The following is a 22,798-nucleotide window of genomic DNA, read 5'->3' as shown; positions in this document are numbered from 1 at the left end:
TGGGGGGATCTGTGGACGACACTTATGGGGGGATCTGTGGACGACACTTATGGGGGATCTGTGGACGGCGTAGTTATGGAGAGGGGGATATGTGCACTGTTATGGGCATAACAGTGCACAGATCCCTTTCCTCATAACAGTGCACAGACCCCCCTCCCCATAGCAGTGCTATACACAGACCCCCCTTCCCATAGCAGTGCCATAGACAGATTCCCCCTTCCCCCTAACAGCCCCGGCCCCGATGCTTGCATCTTTATTTTACCTTTTTACAATGACGCTCCCGCTCCTGTAACAGCCAGGCAGAGCGGACGGCGGCGTAACGTCACTCAATCACGTGACGCGCCTGCTCCGCCCACTTCATGAATGAAGGAGGCGGAGCAGGCGTGTCACGTGAGTGAGTGACGTTACGCCGCCGTCCGCTCTGCCTGGCTGTTACAGGAGCGGGAGCGTCATTGTAAAAAGGTAAAATAAAGATGCAGCGACCGCCCCCCCGAATAGCAACGAATCGGCGATTATTCGATAACTGGATTCGTCGACAACGAATCCAGTTATCGAATATAATCGATTACATCGATTAATCGTTGCAGCCCTACTAGCTATACATATACATACAAACACATCCTCTATCGAAATACCTTTTTACCTTTGCCACATATTTCCTTTATTTATTTTTTAAGCATCTTATATATGTTTATTACTTTTAATATATCTAATCTTCTAGTGCACTTTTTGCAATATAATTTTTTCCGCCCTTTATTGAGCTCCACACGACAAAATGTTCAGGTTTTACCCCTTTATATGTATTCATACGTGTTCTTTCAGAGACAAGAATATGTTCGTGTTTTTAGAGATACTTACATACAGTTTGCCTTTTATTTTTTCGCCTATTTATTTTATTATTTTATTTTTTGTTTTGCCTTCTATGCATACAGTTTGCCTTTATTTGTCCATGATTCCTGTATAATCTCTGTATAATCCATGCAACTTTCCTTATCCTGTCCTCCACACTATGCACACTTTGTTGTGTAAGTACATGAGCTACATATGTACTAAGGAGGTGCCATATATTTTATTATATATATATATATAAAAAAAAACACTCCCGATTCAAGGGTAGTGGTGAATATATATTCATGTGATTTTTTTTTTTTGATTTTTTTTTTTTGTGTGCAATTTTTATTTTATATTTTTATTCTGCTATATCCCCAGATTGGTGCTAATTATTTGAACTAATTAATCTGTGAAAAATCACACCCACCCCTTTCCTCCCCCGTCCTCCGTCCCCCTATATACAGAAATGTAGCCGAAACCCAACTAACATCATCTCTTGTTTAGTCACCTTCAGACCATGTACTGTGATCATTACATATGCCCCCTATTATCACTTTGGATAACTCCACACTGACCCACACTATTTCAGAATGAAACTATTTGTATTCGATTCATATATGTTCCGATGCGTTCCACTGTGGAACGCAAACCGGAACTAAACACCAAGTCACTCTAAGCGTTCCATGCTGGAGCGCAGTCTAAAAATGACATCACTTCCCTTCCGGCTCTGACACCTAACCATCCATGTTCCGATGCGTTCCACACTGGAACGCAAACCGGAACTCACTCAAAATCTATGCTGGCCACCATGCACTCCACTCTGGAACGCAAACCAGAAGTGACATCACTTCCTCCCCCCGTTTTTGGCGCTCTTTTTACAGCCTTTTGGCGCTCTTTTACTGTATAAATACTTGCTACCACATGTGATGTATTAATGGTCCTGATGAAGGGGATCCTTAGTGACCCCAAAACACGTTGAGCCTACCCTTGCCCTTACCCTGTGCTAATTGAAAGGAAAATAACCAGACGTTCCATTTGTGACTGCCGTTTTTTTCGGACGTTATACGCGTCATCTCGCGTGAGCTGAGATTTCCTGTGAACGCGCGCGCACAGGCGTGCGCGTTCACAGGATCGGAAGGTAAGCGAGTGGATCTCCAGCCTGCAAGCGGCGATCGTTCGCTGGCAGGCTGGAGATGCGATTTTTTTTTTTAACCCCTAACAGGTATATTAGATGCTGTTTTGATAACAGCGTCTAATATACCTGCTACCTGGTCCTCTGGTGGTCCCTTTTGTTTGGATCGACCACAAGAGGACACAGGTAGCTGTGTAAAGTAGCACCAAACACCACTACACTACACCCCCCCTGTCACTTATTAACCCCTGATCACCCCATATAGACTCCCTGATCACCCCCCTGTCATTGATCACCCCCCTGTAAGACTCCATTCAGACGTCCGTATGATTTTTACGGATCCACGGATACATGGATCGGATCCACGGATACATGGATCGGATCCGCAAAACGCATACAGACGTCTGAATGGAGCCTTACAGGGGGGTGATCAGTGACAGGGGGGGTGATCACCTCATATACACTCCCTGATCACCCCCTGTCATTGATCACCCCCCTGTAAGGCTCCATTCAGACGTCCATATGATTTTTACGGATCCACGGATACATGGATCGGATCCGCAAAACACATATGGACGTCTGAATGGAGCCTGACAGGGGGGTGATCACTCCCCTGTCATTGATCACCCCCTGTAAGGCTCCATTCAGACATTTTTTTGGCCCAAGTTAGCGGAAATTTTTTTTTTTTTTTTTCCTTACAAAGTCTCATATTCCACTAACTTGTGACAAAAAATAAAATCTCATATGATCTCACCATACCCCTCACGGAATCCAAATGACATTTATATTCCAGACTTCTTCTCACGCTTTAGTGCCCCTAAAATGCCAGGGCAGTATAAATACCGCACATGTGACCCCATTTCGGAAAGAAGACACCCCAAGGTATTCCGTGAGGGGCATATTGAGTCCATGAAAGATTGAAATTTTTGTCCCAAGTTAGCGGAAAGGGAGACTTTGTGAGAAAATACAAAAACAATTTCCGCTAACTTGTGCCCAAAAAAAAATAATATCTATGAACTCGCCATGCCCCTCATTGAATACCTTGGGGTGTCTTCTTTCCAAAATGGGGTCACATGTGGGGTATTTATCCTGCCCTGGCATTTTAGGGGCCCGAAAGCGTGAGAAGAAGTCTGGGATCCAAATGTCTAAAAATGCCCTCCTAAAAGGAATTTGGGCCCCTTTACCTCTACCAGGCTGCAAAAAAGTGTCACACATCTGGTATCGCCGTACTCAGGAGAAGTTGGGCAACATGTTTTGGGGTGTCATTTTACATATACCCATGCTGGGGGAGATAAATATCTTGGTCAAATGCCAACTTTGTATAAAAAAATGGGAAAAGTTGTCTTTTGCCAAGATATTTCTCTCACCCAGCATGGGTATATGTAAAATGACACCCCAAAGCACATTCCCCAACTTCTCCTGAGTACGGCGATCCCAGATGTGTGACACTTTTTGCAGCCTAGGTGGGCAAAGGGGCACACATTCCAAAGAGCACCTTTCGGATTTCACCGGTCATTTTTTTACAGATTTTGATTTCAAACTACTTTGCACGCATTTGGGCCCCTAAAATGCCAGGGCAGTATAACTACCCCACAAGTGACCCCATTTTGGAAAGAAGACACCCCAAGGTATTTTGTGATGGGCATAGTAAGTTCATGGAAGTTTTTATTTTTTGTCACAAGTTAGTGGAATATGAGACTTTGTAAGGAAAAAAATAAGAAATCATCATTTTCCGCTAACTTGTGACAAAAAATAAAAAGTTCTATGAACTCACTATGCCCATTAGTGAATACCTTAGGGTGTCTACTTTCCAAAATGGGGTCATTTGTGGGGTTTTGTACTGTCTGGGCATTGTAGAACCTCAGGAAACATGACAGGTGCTCAGAAAGTTAGAGCTGCTTCCAAAAGCAGAAATTCACATTTTTGTACCATAGTTTGTAAACTTTTACCCAAACCATTTTTTTTTTGCCCATATTTTTTTTTTATCAGACATGTAGAACAATAAATTTAGTGAAAAATTTATATATGGATGTCTGTTTTTTTGCAAAATTTTACAACTGAAAGTGAAAAATTTCATTTTTTTTCAGAAAAATCGTTAATTTTAATTAATAACAAAAAAAGTAAAAATGTCAGCAGCAATGAAATACCCCCAAATGAAAGCTCTTTTAGTGAGAAGAAAAGGAGGTGAAATTCATTTGGGTGGTAAGTTGCATGACCGAGCAATAAATGATGAAAGTAGTGTAGTGCAGAAGTGTAAAAAGTGGCCTGGTCATTAAGGGTGTTTCAGATAGGGGGGTTGAAGTGGTTAAAATTGTGATTGGAACTACTCCATATTTAACCACTCAACTACAAGCAGCCGATTACTTCTGAGGCATTTGGTGCCGTATACAGGTTTTTTTTTCTTTTTTTTTTTTCTTTCTTTTGTGTTTTTATTCCTGCTTATTGTAAGGACAGTGCATGCATTGTTTCTTGAATGCTTTAGATGTGTGAACACAAATTAGTAGCAGCACACAAGTATAAAGAGATTCAATGTCTTGGGGAAAATGTGGCGCACTAAATTGCGAATAGAAAATAATGACGTTTGCTTAGTTTTTTTTTTCCCCCGGATTGAAAACCAACATAATATAAATATTTTATTCTGGTGCTGTTTTTTTTTTTTGCATTAAAGGGACACTGACAGGCCCAATAACCATAATTAGCTGTACATACCCATGCACAGGTCTTCTAATGTGCATTAAAAACATATAAGTATCCCCCCTGTCCACATTATGAATACAGTTAACTCACATTTTATAACCTGAACTAATCGCTGTTCTTTCTGCCCAAGGGGCGGGGTTTCAGCTTCTCTTGCGCCCAGCCAGCATCAGCCCAACCGCAGTGTTTGAAGCTCCACCCAGCTCATCAATTTTCACTGAGCTCGGCGGCTTCTGCAGTCCCCGACCTTCCGAGATCCGGCGCATGCCCAATAGAAAGCTATGGGCATCGGACTCGCTTTCAGCTTCTGCGCATGCGCCCGGCACCCATAGCTTTCTATTGGGCATGCGGATCTCGGAAGGTCGGGGACTGCAGAAGCCGCCCAGCTAAGTGAATATTGATGAGCTGGGCGACGCTTCAAAAACGGTGGTTGGGGTGATGCTGGCTGGGCGCAAGAGAAGCTGAAACCCCGCCCCTTGGGCAGAAAGAACAGCGATTAGTTCAGGTTATAAAACATGAGTTAACTGTATTCATAATGTGGACAGGGGGGATACTTATATGTTTTTAATGCACATTAGAAGACCTGTGCATGGATATGTACAGCTAATTATGGTTATTGGGCCTGTCAGTGTCCCTTTACCTTCCAAACATAGTAACATAGTACATAAGGCCAAAATATGACATTTGTCCATCCAGTTCGGCCTGTTATCCTACAAGTTGATCCTGATAAAGGCAAAAAAAAAAAAAGTGCAGTAGAAGCCAATTTTCCTCACTTTAGGGAATAAAAAATTCCTTCCCGACTCCAATCAGGCAATCAGAATAACTCCTCTCTAGTAGCTATAGCGTGTAATATTATTACACTCCAGAAATACATCCAGGCCCCTCTTGAATTCCTTTATGTGAAGTCATGTGACTTGTACTTGTAACACCACCTTTGTAGGTGCCTGTCCACACACATCGCAATGTCTGCATATTTGCTGTCCAGATATGCATTAAAGTACCTGTAAAATTAATTAGATTTTTGCTAATTGCTTCCATGTGCATGCAGCTTCCATGTGCAATTGCTAGTCAAAAATTTACATCTGTGGAATAAAAAAAAACAGATAATTTTTTCCACAGATGTCAATTTTTGACTAGCAATTGTCACTGGATTGTTGGTCCTTTTTCCTATTGACTTCAACAGGGAAGCTAAAATTTGCAGCAAACCCCAATTATTGCAGATATTCCTGTGGACTACCACATGTGGATATCGTTGCGAGAGACCAGTTGTACAGAAATTGACATGGGACCAGGCAGCGGAAGCCTTGGAAGTACCCCGGTAGCGGAGTATAGTGTTTCTAAGTATTTTTACTGCTAGACTGTTTTCGGCAGGTCATCTTCTTATGCAAATTCTGTCTGGAATATAATAGATGCAGCAATTTTGGTGTGTGTATGTATGTGTGTGTATATATATATATATTTTTTTTTTTTACAGGACTCCTACAATGGCAGGGGGCCTTTTTTCAATCGACAGAGATTATTTCCAGGAGATTGGGACATATGATGCTGGAATGGATATCTGGGGAGGGGAGAATTTAGAAATTTCATTTAGGGTACGTATAATTATATTAACATCATCCTACAGTGTGGTAAGATATCCATGACTTGTTTTCCCCTGATTTAACCTAAAGATAAAATTAGGTCCATATACAGTCGTGGCCAAAAGTTACATAAATATTGGAAAAGTTGCTGCTTAAGTTTTTGTAAGTTTGTGGTCAATCCTCAAGAGGCGGGTGAACAAACAAAAACCCACTAATTCTGGCAAACTCCAAGAAGTGATTATGAAAGAATGGGTTGCTATCAGTCAGGAATTGGCCCAGAAGTTGAAACCGAGCATGCCCAGTCGAATTGCAGAGGTCCTGAAAAAGAAGGGCCAACACAGCAAATACTGACTTTTGGCATAAATGTCATGTAATTGTCGATTAATGCCTTTGAAACGTATGAAGTGTGTGTAATTTATATTTCACTACATCACAGGAACAACGGAAACAAAGATCTAAAAGCAGTTTAGCAGCAAACTTTGTGAAAACTAATATTTGTGTCAGTCTCAAAACTTTTGGCCACGACTGTATATTCGGACACTGACACAAATTTTTATTACCTGTTTGCTAAAACATATTCAAGTTATAGTTATATAATGGACATAAATTCCAGACTTTTAGCTTTCATTTGAGGGTATCCACATTAAAATTGGATGAAGGGTTTAGGAGTTTCAGCTCCTTTACATGTGGCACCCTGTTTTTAAAGGGACCAAAAGTAATTGGATAATTGGCTCAAAGCCTGTTTCATGGGCAGGTGTGAGCAATTCCTTCTTTATTTCATTCTAAATTTAGCACATAAAAGGCCTGGCATTGATTTGAGGTGTGGTGCTTGCATTTTGAAGATTTTGCTGAGAAGTAAACATACTGTCAAAGGAGCTCTCCATGTAGGTGAAACAAGCCATCCTTCATCTGCGAAGTTGCTATACTATTAGGAGTGGCAAAATCTACAGTTTGGTACATCCTGAGAAAGCAAGCAAGCACTGATGACCTCAACAATGGAAAAAGACCTGGACGCCCACTGAAGACAACAGTGGTGGATGATTAATAATTACCATGGTAAAGAGAAACCCCTTCACAACAGCCAACAAAGTGAGCAGTACTCTCCAGGTATATGCATCAATATCCAAATCTACCATAAAGAGTAGACTGCATGAAAAATAGAGGGTTGACTGCACAGTGCAAGCCACTCATAAGCCTCAAGAATAAGAAGGCTAGATTGGACTTTGCTAAAAAATAAAAAAATAAATCTTAAAAAAACAGCACAGTTCTGAAAGAACATTCTTTGGACAGATGAATCCAAGATCAACCTCTACCAGATTGATGGAAAGAAAAAAGTATGGCAAAGGCATGGTACAGCTCATGATCCAAAGCATACTACATCATCTGTAAAACACGGCGGAGGCAGTGTGATGGGTTATGCATGCATGTCTGCTAGTGGCACTGGGTCCCTAGTGTTTATTGATGATGTGTCATGGGACAGAAGCAGCCGGATGAATTCTGGGGTTTTCAGAGACATACTGTGTGCTCAAATCCAGCCAAATGCAGCCAAATTGATTGGTCAGCGTTTCATAATACAGATGGACAATGACCCAAAACATAAAGCCAAAGCGACCCAGGAATTTATTAACGCAAAGAAGTAGAATATTTCTGAATGGCCAAGTGAGTCACCAGATCAGAACCCAATAGAGCATTTATTTCACTTGTTAAAGACTAAACTTCAGACAGAAAGGCCTACCAACAGCAAAATGAAAATTAGAAAAATGTTGTCTCTGTCCAAATATACATTTGCAAGAAAAAGTATGTGAACCCTTTGGAATGATATGGTTTTCTGCACAAATTGGTCATACAATGTGATCTGATATTCATCTAAGTCATAACAATAGACAATCACAGTCTGCTTAAACTAATAACACACAAAGAATTAAATGTTAGCATGTTTATATTGACCACACCATGTAAACATTCACAGTGCAGGTGGAAAAAGTATAGACTACTAGACTAATAACATCTCCAAGAGCTAATTGGAGTGAGGTGTCAGCCAACTGGAGTCCAATCAATGAGATGAGATTGGAGGTGTTGGTTACAGCTGCCCTGCCCTATAAAAAAACACACACCAGTTCTGGGTTTGCTTTTCACAAGAAGCATTACCTGATATGATTGATGCCTCACGCAAAAGAGCTCTCAGAAGACCTATGATTAAGAATTGTTGACTTGCATAAAGCTGGAAAGGGTTATAAAAGTATCTCCAAAAGCCTTTCTGTTAATCAGTTCATGGTAAGACAAATTGTCTATAAATGGAGAAAGTTCAGCACTGCTGCTACTCTCCCTAGGAGTGGCCATCCTGCAAAGATGATTGCAAGAGCACAGCGCAGACTGCTCAATGTGGTGAAGAAGAATCCTAGAGTGTCAGCTAAAGACTTACAAAAATCTCTGGCATATGCTGACATCTCTGTTAGCAAATCTATGATACGTAAAACACTAAACAAGAATGGATTTCATGGGAGGATACCACAGAGGAAGCCACTGTTGTCCAAAAAAAACATTGCTGCACGTTTACAGTTTGCACAAGAGCACCTGGATATTCCACAACAGTACTGGCAAAATATTCTGTGGACAGATGGAAACAAAGTTGAGTTGTTTGGAAGAAACACACAACAGTATGCGTGGAGAAAAAGAGGTACAGCACACCAACATCAAACCCTCATCCCAACTGTGAAGTATGGTGGTGGGGCCATCATGGTGTGGGGCTGCTTTGCCGCGTCAGGGCCTGGACGGATTGCGATCATCAAAGGAAAAATGAAGACATTTTGCAGGAGAACTTAAGGCCATCTGTCCACCAGCTGAGGCTCAACAGAAGATGGGTCTTGCAACAGGACAACGACCCAAAGCATATAAGTAAATCATGAACAGAATGTCTTAAACAGAAGAAAATATGCCTTCTGGAGTGGCCCAGTCAGAGTCCTTACCTCAACCCGATTGAGATTCTGTGGCATGACCTCAAGAAAGCGATTCACACCAGATATCCCAAGAATATTGCTAAACTGAAACAGTAAAGAGGAATGGTAAAGAATTACTCCTGACCGTTGTGCACGTCTGATCTGCAACTACAGGAAACATTTGATTGAAGTTATTGCTGCCAAAGGAGGTTCAACCAGTTATTAAATCCAAGGGTTCACATACTTTTTCCACCTGCACTGTGAATGTTTATTGCGTGTTCAGTAAAAGCATGGTAACATTTTATTCTTTGTGTGTTATTAGTTTAAGCAGACTGTGATTGTCTATTGTTGTGACTTGGATAAAGATCAGATCACATTTTCTGACCAATTTGTGCAGAAATCCATATCAATCCAAAGGGTTCACATACTTTTTCTTGCAATTTTCTTCTAACTGTACATTTAATATTTGTTGTAGTTATTAAACAAGTCATCATGGTTTGGTTCATGTTCTGTACAATTTCTTTCTTTAGATATGGCAGTGCGGAGGAACACTTGAAATAGTTACTTGTTCACATGTCGGTCATGTTTTTCGCAAAGCTACTCCATATACCTTCCCAGGTGGTACAGGGCAAATTATCAATAAAAATAATCGAAGGTTGGCAGAAGTTTGGATGGATGAATTCAAGAACTTCTTTTATATCATTTCACCTGGTAAGAATATTTTTATTGTAATAAGTGTAGCGTGTGTCTCATTACAAATTACAGTCATGCTAAATTGTTCATACATAATGTAATTATTTAAAGGGAACCTGTCATGTGGATATTTGATTATAATTTATCTAATTATATACAATCATTAACTACTAAAAAGTACCTTAGATGTATTCACTTACTGGTGTGACAGATGGTTACCTCATAATATACACACAAAGATGCGAAATGCCGCATGCTAATGAGCTGATTTGAGTCCACCGTGACATCAGCGTTTTTTTTAAATTTAGAGCTATAGCCACTCCCCTGCCCACCTGCTGCTGATTCATATGGAAAATAACTGTCAATCAACAGCAGGTAGGCGGGGAGAGTACGGAGCTCATGAATATTCAGGACTCACCATTATGAGCTGGAGCTTTTCAATACAACATGTTGGCAGATTGACTGGGTCAATTAAAGAAAGTGAGCCAGCATTTCACTAAGAGAATCAATAACTTATTTATGTTGCCCTTATTTAGGACACCATAATACTGGTGACATGTTCTCTTTAATATGTTCAGCAAAAAGAGAGCTGGTAATGAGTGCAGCCATGCTTTTAAATCAAATCATCTATTTTCATAGTACCAAATCTTTTGCTCTATAAGATGCACCTTCCCATAAGACGCACCTAGGTTTTAGAAAAATAAGAAAAAAAAGGTTCATCAGCACACCAATGTTAACCACTTCAGCCCCGCTAGGTGAAACCCCCTTCATGACCAGAGCACTTTTTACACTTTGGCACTACACTCCTTTCACCGTTTATCGCTCGGTCATGCAACTTACCACCCAAATGAATTTTACCTCCTTTTCTTCTCACTAAGAGAGCTTTCATTTGGTGGTATTTTATTGCTGCTGACATTTTTACTTTTTTTGTTATTAATCAAAATGTAACGATTTTTTTGCAAAAAAATGACATTTTTCACTTTCAGCTGTAAAATTTTGCAAAAAAAACGACATCCATATATACATTTTTCGCCAAATTTATTGTTCTACATGTCTTTTATAAAAAAAAATGTTTGGGCAAAAAAAAAATGGTTTGGGTAAAAGTTATAGCATTTACAAACTATGGTACAAAAATGTGAATTTCCGCTTTTTGAAACAGCTCTGACTTTCTGAGCACCTGTCATGATTCCTGAGGTTCTACAATGCCCAAACAGTAGAAAACCCCCACAAATGACCTCATTTCGGAAAGTAGACACCCTAAGGTATTCGCTGATGGGCATAGTGAGTTCATAGAACTTTTTATTTTTTGTCACAAGTTAGCGGAAAATGATGATGATTTTATTTTTTTTATTTTTTCTTACAAAGTCTCATATTCCACTAACTTGCGACAAAAAATAAAAAATTCTAAAAACTTGCCATGCCCCTCACGGAATACCTTGGGGTGTCTTCTTTCCAAAATGGGGTCACTTGTGGGGTAGTTATACTGCCCTGGCAATTTAGGGGCCCAAATGTGTGAGAAGAACTTTGCAATCAAAATGTGTAAAAAATGACCGGTGAAATCCAAAAGGTGCACTTTGGAATATGTGCCCCTTTGCCCACCTTGGCAGCAAAAAAGTGTGACACATCTGGTATCGCCGTACTCAGGAGAAGTTGGGGAATGTGTTTTGGGGTGTCATTTTACATATACCCATGCTGGGTGAGAAAAATATCTTGGTCAAATGCCAACTTTGTATAAAAAAATGGGAAAAGTTGTCTTTTGCCAAGATATTTCTCTCACCCAGCATGGGTATATGTAAAATGACACCCCAAAACACATTCCCCAACTTCTCCTGAGTACGGCGATACCAGATGTGTCACACTTTTTCTGCTGCCAAGGTGGGCAAAGGGGCACATATTCCAAAGTGCACCTTTCAGATTTTGCAGGCCATTTTTTACACATTTTGATTGCAAGGTACTTCTCACACATTTGGGCCCCTAAATTGCCAGGGCAGTATAACTACGCCACAAGTGACCCCATTTTGGAAAGAAGACACCCCAAGGTATTCCGTGAGGGGCACTGCGAGTTCCTAGAATTTTTTATTTTTTGTCACAAGTTAGCGGAAAATGATGATTTTTTTTTTTTTCTCTTTTTTCCTTACAAAGTCTCATATTCCACTAACTTGCGACAAAAAATAAAAAATTCTAGGAACTCGCCATGCCCCTCACGGAATACCTTGGGGTGTCTTCTTTCCAAAATGGGGTCACTTGTGGCGTAGTTATACTGCCCTGGCAATTTAGGGGCCCAAATGTGTGAGAAGTACTTTGCAATCAAAATCTGTAAAAAAATGACCGGTGAAATCCGAAAGGTGCACTTTGGAATATGTGCCCCTTTGCCCACCTTGGCATCAAAAAAGTGTCACACATCTGGTATCGCCGTACTCAGGAGAAGTTGGGGAATGTGTTTTGGGGTGTCATTTTACATATACCCATGCTGGGTGAGATAAATATCTTGGCAAAAGACAACTTTTCCCATTTTTTTATACAAAGTTGGCATTTGACCAAGATATTTTTCTCACCCAGCATGGGTATATGTAAAATGACACCCCAAAACACATTCCCCAACTTCTCCTGAGTACGGCGATACCACATGTGTGACACTTTTTTGCAGCCTAGATGCGCAAAGGGGCCCAAATTCCTTTTAGGAGGGCATTTTTAGACATTTGGATCCCAGACTTCTTCTCACACTTTCGGGCCCCTAAAAAGCCAGGGCAGTATAAATACCCCACATGTGACCCCACTTTGGAAAGAAGACACCCCAAGGTATTCAATGAGGGGCATGGCGAGTTCCTAGAATTTTTATTTTTTTTGCATAAGTTAGCGGATATTGATTTTTTTTTTGTTTTTTTTCTCACAAAGTCTCACTTTCCGCTAACTTAGGACAAAAATTTCAATCTTTCATGGACTCAATATGCCCCTCACGGAATACCTTGGGGTGTCTTCTTTCCGAAATGGGGTCACATGTGGGGTATTTTTACTGCCCTGGCTTTTTAGGGGCCCTAAAGCGTGAGAAGAAGTCTGGAATATAAATGTCTAAAAATGTTTACGCATTTGGATTCCGTGAGGGGTATGGTGCGTCCATGTGAGATTTTATTTTTTGACACAAGTTAGTGGAATATGAGACTTAGTAAGAAAAAACAAAAACAAAAACAAACAAAAAATTTCCGCTAACTTGTGCCAAAAAAAATGTCTGAATGGAGCCTTACAGGGGGGGGGGGGGGGTGATCAATGACAGGGGGGGTGATCAATGACAGGGGGGTGATCAATGACAGGGGGGTGATCACCCATATAGACTCCCTGATCACCCCCCTGTCATTGATCACCCCCCCTGTAAGGCTCCATTCAGACATTCGCATGATTTTTTACGGATCCATGGATACATGGATCGGATCCACAAAACGCATGCGGACGTCTGAATGGAGCCTTACAGGGGGGTTATCAATGACAGGGGGTGATCAGGGTAATCAGGGTGATCACCCCCCTGTCACTGATCACCCCCCCTGTAAGGCTCCATTCAGACATCCGCATGATTTTTTACGGATCCATGGATACATGTATCGGATCCACAGAACGCATGCGGACGTCTGAATGGAGCCTTACAGGGGGATTATCAATGACAGGGGGTGATCAGGGTAATCAGGGTGATCACCCCCCTGTTACTGATCACCCCCCCTGTAAGGCTCCATTCAGACATCCGCATGATTTTTTACGGATCCATGGATACATGTATCGGATCCACAGAACGCATGCGGACGTCTGAATGGAGCCTTACAGGGGGGTTATCAATGACAGGGGGTGATCAGGGTAATCAGGGGGATCACCCCCCTGTCACTGATCACCCCCCCTGTAAGGCTCCATTCAGACATCCGCATGATTTTTTACGGATCCATGGATACATGGATCGGATCCACAAAACGCATGCAGACGTCTGAATGGAGCCTTACAGGGGGGTTATCAATGACAGGGGGGTGATCAGGGAGTGTATATGGGTGATCACCCGCCTGTCATTGATCACCCCCTGTAAGGCTCCATTCAGACGTCCGGATGTGTTTTGCGGATCCGATCCATGTATCCATGGATCCGTAAAAATCATGCGGACGTCTGAATGGAGCCTTACAGGGGAGTGATCAATGACAGGGGGGTTATCAATGACAGGGGGTGATCAGGGAGTGTATATGGGTGATCACCCGCCTGTCATTGATCACCCCCCTGTAAGGCTCCATTCAGACGTCCGTATGCTTTTTGCGGATCCGATCCATGTATCCGTGGATCCGTAAAAATCATACGGACGTCTGAACGGAGCCTGACAGGGGGGTGATCAATGACAGGGCGGTGATCAATGACAGGGGGGTGATCAGGGAGTTTATATGGGGTGATCATGGGTGATCAGGGGTTTATAAGGGGTTAATAAGTGACGGGGGGGGGGGTGTAGTGTAGTGTAGTGTAGTGTGGTGTTTGGTGCGACTGTACTGACCTACCTGAGTCCTCTGGTGGTCGATTCTAACAAAAGGGACCACCAGAGGACCAGGTAGGAGGTATATTAGACGCTGTTATGAAAACAGCGTCTAATATACCTGTTAGGGGTTAAAAAATTCGGATCTCCAGCCTGCCAGCGAACGATCGCCGCTGGCAGGCTGGAGATCCACTCGCTTACCTTCCGTTCCTGTGAGCGCGCGTGCCTGTGTGCGCGCGTTCACAGGAAATCTCGCGTCTCGCGAGATGACGCATATATGCGTGACTGTGCGCCAGCCTGCCACCTCCGGAACGCACATGTGCGTTAGGCGGTCCGGAGGTGGTTAATAAGACCACTGCTCCGACCCCAGTCTGAACTCAGATCAGACAAAAATAAATAAATCAACACTCCTTTCCTATTCCTAGACACAGCGACCATCATTAGTATTCGTTCTATAAGACACATTGCCATTTTCCCCCACTTGGAAAAAACTGCATCTTATAGGGCAAAAAATAATGCATTTTTAGACATATTTTGACAAATTGGAATAAAATAAATACACACATACTTTGCAATTATGTATTTCATTGATTATGGTAGTATTTATTTTAAAGGCTATGGACACCTTTGCATTGTACTCATTTAGAGCTATAATCATTTTTTTTCAGTTGGTATTTATTAAAAATAGTTGTCTCCTTTTTCTGGATAGCCTTGAAATTCTCTAGTAACATGCTGTGTGTTTTTACTGTGTTCCGTCAGGCACATCAGCTGACAGCTTCTTATCTCTATTCTCTGAGCTTATAAACACCCTTTATAGCTCTATTCTTATCCTCTTTAATTAAGTATTTTTGTGCTATTAGTTCGAGGTCAGGGCTATTAGATGACCGCACAAAGTGAAAGTATTTTTTTTCACAGCTAAGCAGCAGTTAATCCTTTTTTGACAAAGGTACTGAATATTTTTTAGTAAAGACCAATTGAAAAATTCATTTTAAGACCAAGATGAGTAAAATGCAAATATAAAAATATAAAAAAAAATGCCCCCAAAGGTATGCATAGCCTTAAAGCATGGTTTCCTGAGTTGTTTTCTCATGACACATTGTACTTCATGACACTGGTAAATTTGAGTCGATATATTTCACCTTTATTTATAAAATAATGCAACATTTATGAAAATGTTATTAAGATATTAATACCTCCTAAAATTGTTAACAATCAACATTCTGCCTAGGTCTATTTTATGTTGGCATAATTTAGTAAATGTCAATTTATTTTTTTAGGTCGTTAGAAGGCTTAGAATTTTAGAAGCAATTTTTCTAATTTTATTTTTTTGTATAATTTTTTCATGTTAATCAATTTTTTTCTTGCAACACAGCAAGGGTTTACAGCGAAATAAACCTCAATATACATTATTTTGATTCTGCGGTGTTAGTAAACTGCTGTCGGGGCACATGGCAGTAGTCAGAAGGAAAGGAACGCCATATGGTTTTTGGGCACTACTTTGTATTTGAAGCGACCCTGATGTTCCCCTACAGTGGAACCCCTTAAAAAAGTTACCCCATTTTGGAACCTACACCCCTCAAAAAATATATTAAGGAATGTACTGAGCACTTTGACCCCATAAGCATTTTACAGAATTTGGGAACACTTGGCTGTGAAAATGAAAAGTTTAATTCCAATAAAGTGTTGCTTTAGTCCCAAATTTTTCATTTTTGCAATGGTTAACAGGACAAAAAGCAACCCATAATTTGTTGCCCATTTTCTCCTGAATATGGCAACACTGCTGGTAAACTACTACTGCACATGGCAGGACTCTGAAAAGGAGCGCCATATGGCTTTTACAGTACAGATTTTCATGGATTGGTTTACGGGTGCCATTGGTTTTTATTTTTTAAATGATTGTGGGGGTTCATTTTTTGTGCGATGAGGTGACTTTTTCATTGGTACCATTTTGGGGTATACCGTATTTTTCGCCCCATAAGATGCAATGTTTTTCCCCCCAAAGTGGGGAAAAATGCCCCTGCGTCTTATGGTTCAAATACTAATGAAGCACTTCCATTTTGGAAGCGCTTTATTAGTGCCTCTGCTTGTCTGCTGTGCAGGGCTGCGCACCATGTGACCTCACTGTGTGCAGCCTTCACATCTGATAGCAGAGAACCAGGAAAAAGATAGATTGCTGGTGGTGAGGAGCGGTGGCGTCCAGGAGCAGGAGAGGTAAGTTGTTTTTATTTTATTTGCGCTGATGGCTGACATGGGGGGTGCCTGATGGCTGACATGGGGGGCGCTGATTAACATTGGGAGTCAGATTGCTGGTCTGACCTGAGGTGTATTGGAAAATATTGATCAATGACTTTTTGATCACTCGATATTGTGCATTTTGTAAGGCGAGGTGACAAAAAATTACTGTTCTGGCATAGTTTTTATTTATTTTATTTTTACAGCATTCACCTAAGGGGGCATATTATTTTTAGGTTTTACACAGTAAAATATTGTTTTTGTGTTGCCATTTTTTATTAATATTTTTTCAGGCGATTTCATTTGGTAGAGGCTCTTTTTTTGTTGGATGCAAATATCATTTTGGGCTACATGCACCTTTTTGATCGCTTGGTATTACACTTTCTGTGAGGCAAGGTGACCAGAAATTGGCCCATTTTTTTTTATGTATTTTTATTTTTACGGTGTGATATTTGCATATAGCCGGTCGATATGTACGCGACGATACCAAGTATGTCTACTTTTCTTTTTTTTCTCTATCTTTTACAAAAAAATATTTAGTGCTGACCGTGGCATAGCGAGGGTTAATGCTCTGGCATCGGTGTGTTCACTGATGCAGGGGCTCGGCTATCAGTGACTGCCGGGCCCCTACCGCTGATCAGTTGCACCTTAGCTGTATGGTGCTAGTATCCTATGGGTTAAATGGAGTTTATCATGGATGCTTACTGTATAAACACTAAAAGTGGTCAAATACCTTGCATAGCTGTCGGCAAAACTCTCATTCGGCCACCAGCTATCACTTCCAACTCACTCATACACACTATGCCGAGCATTTGGGGCAAAAGGATCGGGTGAAAAAATTCAGTTCGCCTCATCCTTATCTCCCAGACATCAGGGCTTTAGTACACTGCCTGCGCTGTGATATAGATGAGGAAAGGAGAGTGACAGCCCAGGCAGGTATCAGACTAAGTGTCCGTTCACATGTCCGCAAAATGGATCCGCATCCGTTCCACGGTCCATTACGGGTGCGGAACTATTCATTTTTAATGGGGCTGCAAAAGATGCAGATAGAACACTATGTGCTGTCCACATTCCCATTCCGCGGCCCGCAGAAAAATAGAACATTCTCTATTCTTGTCCGCAGGCACGGACAGGAAAATGTATTTCTATCATAGTGTCTGCAATTTTGCAGACCGCAAAACAATTGAGGATTTGTGAATGGACCCTAATATCCTGAGATAAAGGCAGTCACAATGTGACTCACGTTAAACTCAATGTTGCTATGATATGGGATAAATGATTGGGTCACTTTATTATTAATGTGAGACACATGGTGTTATTAATGTAGTACCTCCATGTGTCTCACATTCATAGTAAGTATCCCCATCTTGTACCTCCCACATTAACCCCAAGATAGTAAGGTGCATTACTTAACAGGTTAAAGACCTAAGACAAGAATGTTCGCCCTAAACAACCGTTACTTTGCGCCCCAGGGCGAGCATTCTTGTCCTGCAGACCATTCCCTGCCCATGTGTGGTGCCGCAATCAGCTGCAGGTGCCCGGCTGTTACTGACAGCTGGACCCCTGGCTGATGACGCCGGTGGATTAACCTTTCATATGCCGCTGTTAACGCTGACCGTGGCATATGTGAGGTTCGCGTTCCCTCTCCTGATCCATCAGGTCCCATTGTTGTGGTGGCGGAGACCCAATGGTTGTCATGGCACCCCCAAGCCTTTCAAAGGCATTGGGGTCCGGCAGCTACGGAGACCTGTGAGTCCCAGCCCCCAGGATGGGTCTCATAAGCAAACTATCAGTGTATTACGCTTTGTAATACACTGATGGTCAATGTAGTGCAATACGGATGTATTATACAACATTGAAACAGGGATCAGACCCTGTAATGTTGAAGTGCCATAGTGGGATTAAAAAAAAAAAAAAAAAAAGGTTAGCCATCACTGACCTATCGGATTGGTGGTGTAAAGTGACATCATAATGAGAGACGGAGTTGTGATTTGCCCTAAGGGACGATTAGCAATACGAATGTTGACATTCTCATAGGCTAAGATGGATTATGACCCGCCCTGTGAGTATAAAGCACATCCCAACACCAAACATTCGTGTTGTCTGTAGCTCCATTCCCCTGAAGACTCCGCCTTGAGCGGTGAAACATGTCGGAGGAGCTGCGTCTCATAACATTTTAAAGATTATGGCAGGGATAGCTTGAGCTGTAGCACCGCGACCTGCAGACGCAGTGCGTACTAGCTCATGTGGCAGGGGTAGTATTGATTATCGCCTACAAAGCTCAAGGAGCAGCCACACAGAGAACTATTTTAATTATTTCCTTTATTGGATATCCAAAAATATTGAATGGTATATCAATTAAAACATGTACAAAAACAGCATATACTAGGAACACTACGGTGTTACAAATAATTTGTATAAAAACAGAGTACGCTCCAAACCAATGAGGGACTAGTATCCCCCCATACACAATTGTAGAGCAGTATCAGCCCAGTGGGGCACCTATATGGTAATAGCATCCAGGACATGAATATATGAACACTCCATATATCTCAGAATGGCCTGGATAAGTAAAAGCATTTTAAAGTTATTCACACATAAAGAGACACTGGTCAGATTTGCAAAAAATTGCCTGGTCCTTAAGGTGATAAGGTGTTACTACCTCTTAAGGCGAGGTCACATGGAGCTGCATTGGAGAATCCAATTATTGTTGAAGGTTATGTACTTATTTACTGGCCAAATGCTTAGGCTGCATTCATATATCTGTTATAGATGATCCAGCTGCGTGATCCAGCATAAATGCCGGATGAAATCTGGCATTAATGCTGGAAAGCAGCTGGATAGCCCACCGGACCTCATTATAGAAATGTTCACCGGAAATGTGTACAAGGCCTTGCTTCTCTTCAATGGGCTGTGTCTCAGCCCCGGGATCTTTGTTAGCCTGTCGTATATACGTAAAGGCTCTAGTTTACTACATCTCCTATACTGACATTTACCCTCACTGACTCTGGTTCATCACAACTTCCAGATTTGACATCAGTGACATCTGCAATGATTTATGTGTTGTAATGAGGATTTTTGCTTTAGAGAATTATGTATTTTGTGTGTACAATGGCTGCTTCAACTGTGATGCTATGACATGCTAAGATTTTTGTATCGAGAATCGTGATACATTTGATTTCTGTATCGAAGTCTAAATGCTGGTATTGTAACAACCCTAGTTACAATAAAGAAATAATAAATACAGTGATATGTATAATATATTTGGAGATGAGTGAAGTTTTCAAAAATTCCATTTGGACACTTCATTAAAAATTTTAAATTACTGTACGTCAGTATCATAAGCAGGAAAATGCAAAAATCCGCAGCACTCGCCAGTGTGGAAAATCAAGTGGTGATTTATTCACAAATCAGCATGGTAAAAGTGACGTTTCGACCTTCATCGGTCTTTCTCAAGCATTGCATTGCATTTTCCTAGACGTTGGGACCACTGGCCAGGATCCCCATCTGCGTGCACCACCACCTTTAAAGGTACCTTTAATGTTTTTCCCATCATGGGATCAGTAGTGCTGCCAAAACCTCTGTGAGTATCATAAGCAGGTCACATACAGTATGTTAATGAGCGCATCAGCGTGCAGCATTATTAGACTCAGTTCAAACTTCACTCACTTGGTCGTTACTAGTCCAAAACACAGAACAGGTGCAGATCTTTTCATGATTCGTTATCTATGAGTAGGATTGGCTCCCGATTTTGGCTCGCCATACAGTAACTGCTGGAATTAACTGACCAAATAACTGTAGGGTCAATGTTTGCATCAGGTATAATGTACTTAACTATGCTGTGGCCCAACATTCTACTATCGAGTAAAAGAGCAGTCTCATTTTACACCATATGCTGTTTCCATATATATTGGTAGTTAACCTGTTATCCACTTATTCTATTAAATTGTGAAATAGCTGTCTCATTTCACCCATGACAGAGTGGGAAGGGTAGTAGGTTTGTATTGACATGCATGTTTATTTTTTGCTTTTTCTGATCCGTCAGAAGAACAACCCAAAAGAAAACGTATCCTGTCTTGAGTATCCGCCTTCACATGGTCAGTATGTGGTCAGTAAATGATCAGTATTGGTAAGACAAAAACAGGAGTGGGTCCAAATCGGAGATTACACGTGAAGGATGAAGGAAATATTTGTATGTCTTCTGTATTTTGTACCCACTCCTGCGTTTGGCTTCCAAATCATGATGCAAAATACTGACCATGTGATAGAGACCTAATGCTCAATTTACATGAGTTTTGGTCATTTATGTCTGGCATCGGTGTTACGCAGATGTATAACAAGTCCTGCATGTAGGACTTTAATGGCTTCTATCACATGGTCAGTATTTGGGTCCAAAACAGAGATGACAAGTGATGGAAATATTTGCATGTCTTCTGTGTTTTGCGCCCACTCCTGCTTTTGCCTTTCAAATCATGATACAAAATATTGACCATGTGATAGAGGCCTTATAGATGCTCCAAAAACAGGATCCGTAGCGTTTTTCATTTTATGGTTTTTCTGACATATCGGGGAAAAGGTAAAATAAACTATGATGTCCCTAGAACTGACTGGCGAGGGTGGCAACAGCATGAGGAGTCAACATAGTGGCCCTGTCACAGAGTGGGGAGGTGGGGAGCAACAGCAGTGACAGTAACAGCACAAGATGGTGGCAGTAGAAGATGATAGCAAGTGTGTGACTTCAGCCGGGTGGCAGCATCAGAATAGTGGCTAAAGCACGTGGCCAGAAGTAACAGGACATTTTACACAATGTTCTGGTCAGAACATTACTGCCAGAATGATCTAGTCCAGGGCTGGGGAACCGTTTTGCTGCCGAGGGCCATTTGGATATTTAAAAACACACATAAATGATGAATAATTATATCTTTATTACAAAATAATTCATTAAAGTATCAAATATAAAAACAGCAATGTTGGAGGTACTGATCAACACACGTGTGTCACAGCGATACTACCAGTACATAATATGACATAACCAAATAGACACTGGTGAATATCATTGAACATATTTCACATCAGATATACAGTCGCAAGACAAAGTATGTGAACCCTTTGGAATGATATGAATTTCTGCACAAATTGGTCATAAAATGTGATCTGATCTTCATCTAAGTCACAACAATAGACAATCACAGTCTGCTTAAACTAATAACACACAAAGAATTAAATGTTGCCATGTTTTTATTGAACACACCATGTAAACATTCACAGTGCAGGTGTAAAAAGTATGTGAACCCTTGGATTTAATACCTGGTTGAACCTCCTTTGGCAGCAATAATTTCAACCAAACGTTTCCTGTAGTTGCAGATCAGACGTGCACAACGGTCAGGAGTAATTCTTTACCATTCCTCTTTACAGAACTGTCTCAGTTCAGAAATATTATTGGGATGTCTGGTGTGAATCGCTTTCTTGAGGTCATGCCACAGCATCTCAATCGGGTTGAGGTCAGGACTCTGACTGGGCCACTCCAGAAGGCGTATTTTCTTCTGTTTAAGCCATTCTGTTGTTGATTTACTTCTATGCTTTGGGTTGTTGTCCTGTTGCAACACCCATCTCCTGTTGAGCTTCAGCTGGTGGACAGATGGCCTTAAGTTCTCCTGCAAAATGTCTTGATAAACTTGGGAATTCTTTTTTCCTCGATGATAGCAATCTGTCCAGGCCCTGACGCAGCAAAGCAGCCCCAAACCTTGATGCCCCCACCACCATACTTAACAGTTGGGATGAGGTTTTGATGTTGTTCTGCTGTGCCTCTTTTTCTCCACACATAGTGTTGTGTGTTTCTCCCAAACAACTCAACTTTGGTTTCATATATCCACAGAATATTTTGCCAGTACTGCTGTGGAACATCCAGGTGCTCTTGTGCAAACTGTAAACGTGCAGCAATGTTTTTTTGGACAGCAGTGGCTTCCTCAGTGGTATCCTCCCATGAAATCCATTCTTGTTTAGTGTTTTACGTATAGTAGATTCGCTAACAGGGATGTTAGCATATGCCAGAGACTTTTGTAAGTCTTTAGCTGACACTCTAGGATTCTTCTTTACCTCATTGAGAAGTCTGTGCTGTGCTCTTGCAGTCATCTTTACAGGACAGCCACTTCTATGGAGAGTAACAGCAGTGCTGAACTTTCTCCATTTATAGACAATTTGTCTTACCGTG

General features: G+C 41.3%; 1 protein-coding gene across 2 annotated transcripts in view; it reads left to right on the top strand.

Annotated features, from left to right (window-relative positions):
* GALNT1 (polypeptide N-acetylgalactosaminyltransferase 1) overlaps positions 1-22,798 on the top strand; it is a 554,146-nt gene that overhangs the window by 336,407 nt on the left and 194,941 nt on the right. For both annotated transcript variants that reach the window (XM_044293081.1, XM_044293083.1), the window contains 2 exons: positions 6,132-6,249; positions 9,704-9,884. In XM_044293081.1, coding sequence (XP_044149016.1) covers positions 6,132-6,249; positions 9,704-9,884 — 299 coding nt within the window. The remainder of the gene's footprint in view (positions 1-6,131; positions 6,250-9,703; positions 9,885-22,798) is intronic.

This window comes from Bufo gargarizans, chromosome 5, assembly GCF_014858855.1.
Source record: "Bufo gargarizans isolate SCDJY-AF-19 chromosome 5, ASM1485885v1, whole genome shotgun sequence".
Classification (NCBI taxonomy): Eukaryota; Metazoa; Chordata; class Amphibia; order Anura; family Bufonidae; genus Bufo; species Bufo gargarizans.
The sequence above is the reverse complement of the archived record's forward strand: the minus strand, read 5'-3'. Positions and strand labels throughout refer to the sequence as shown.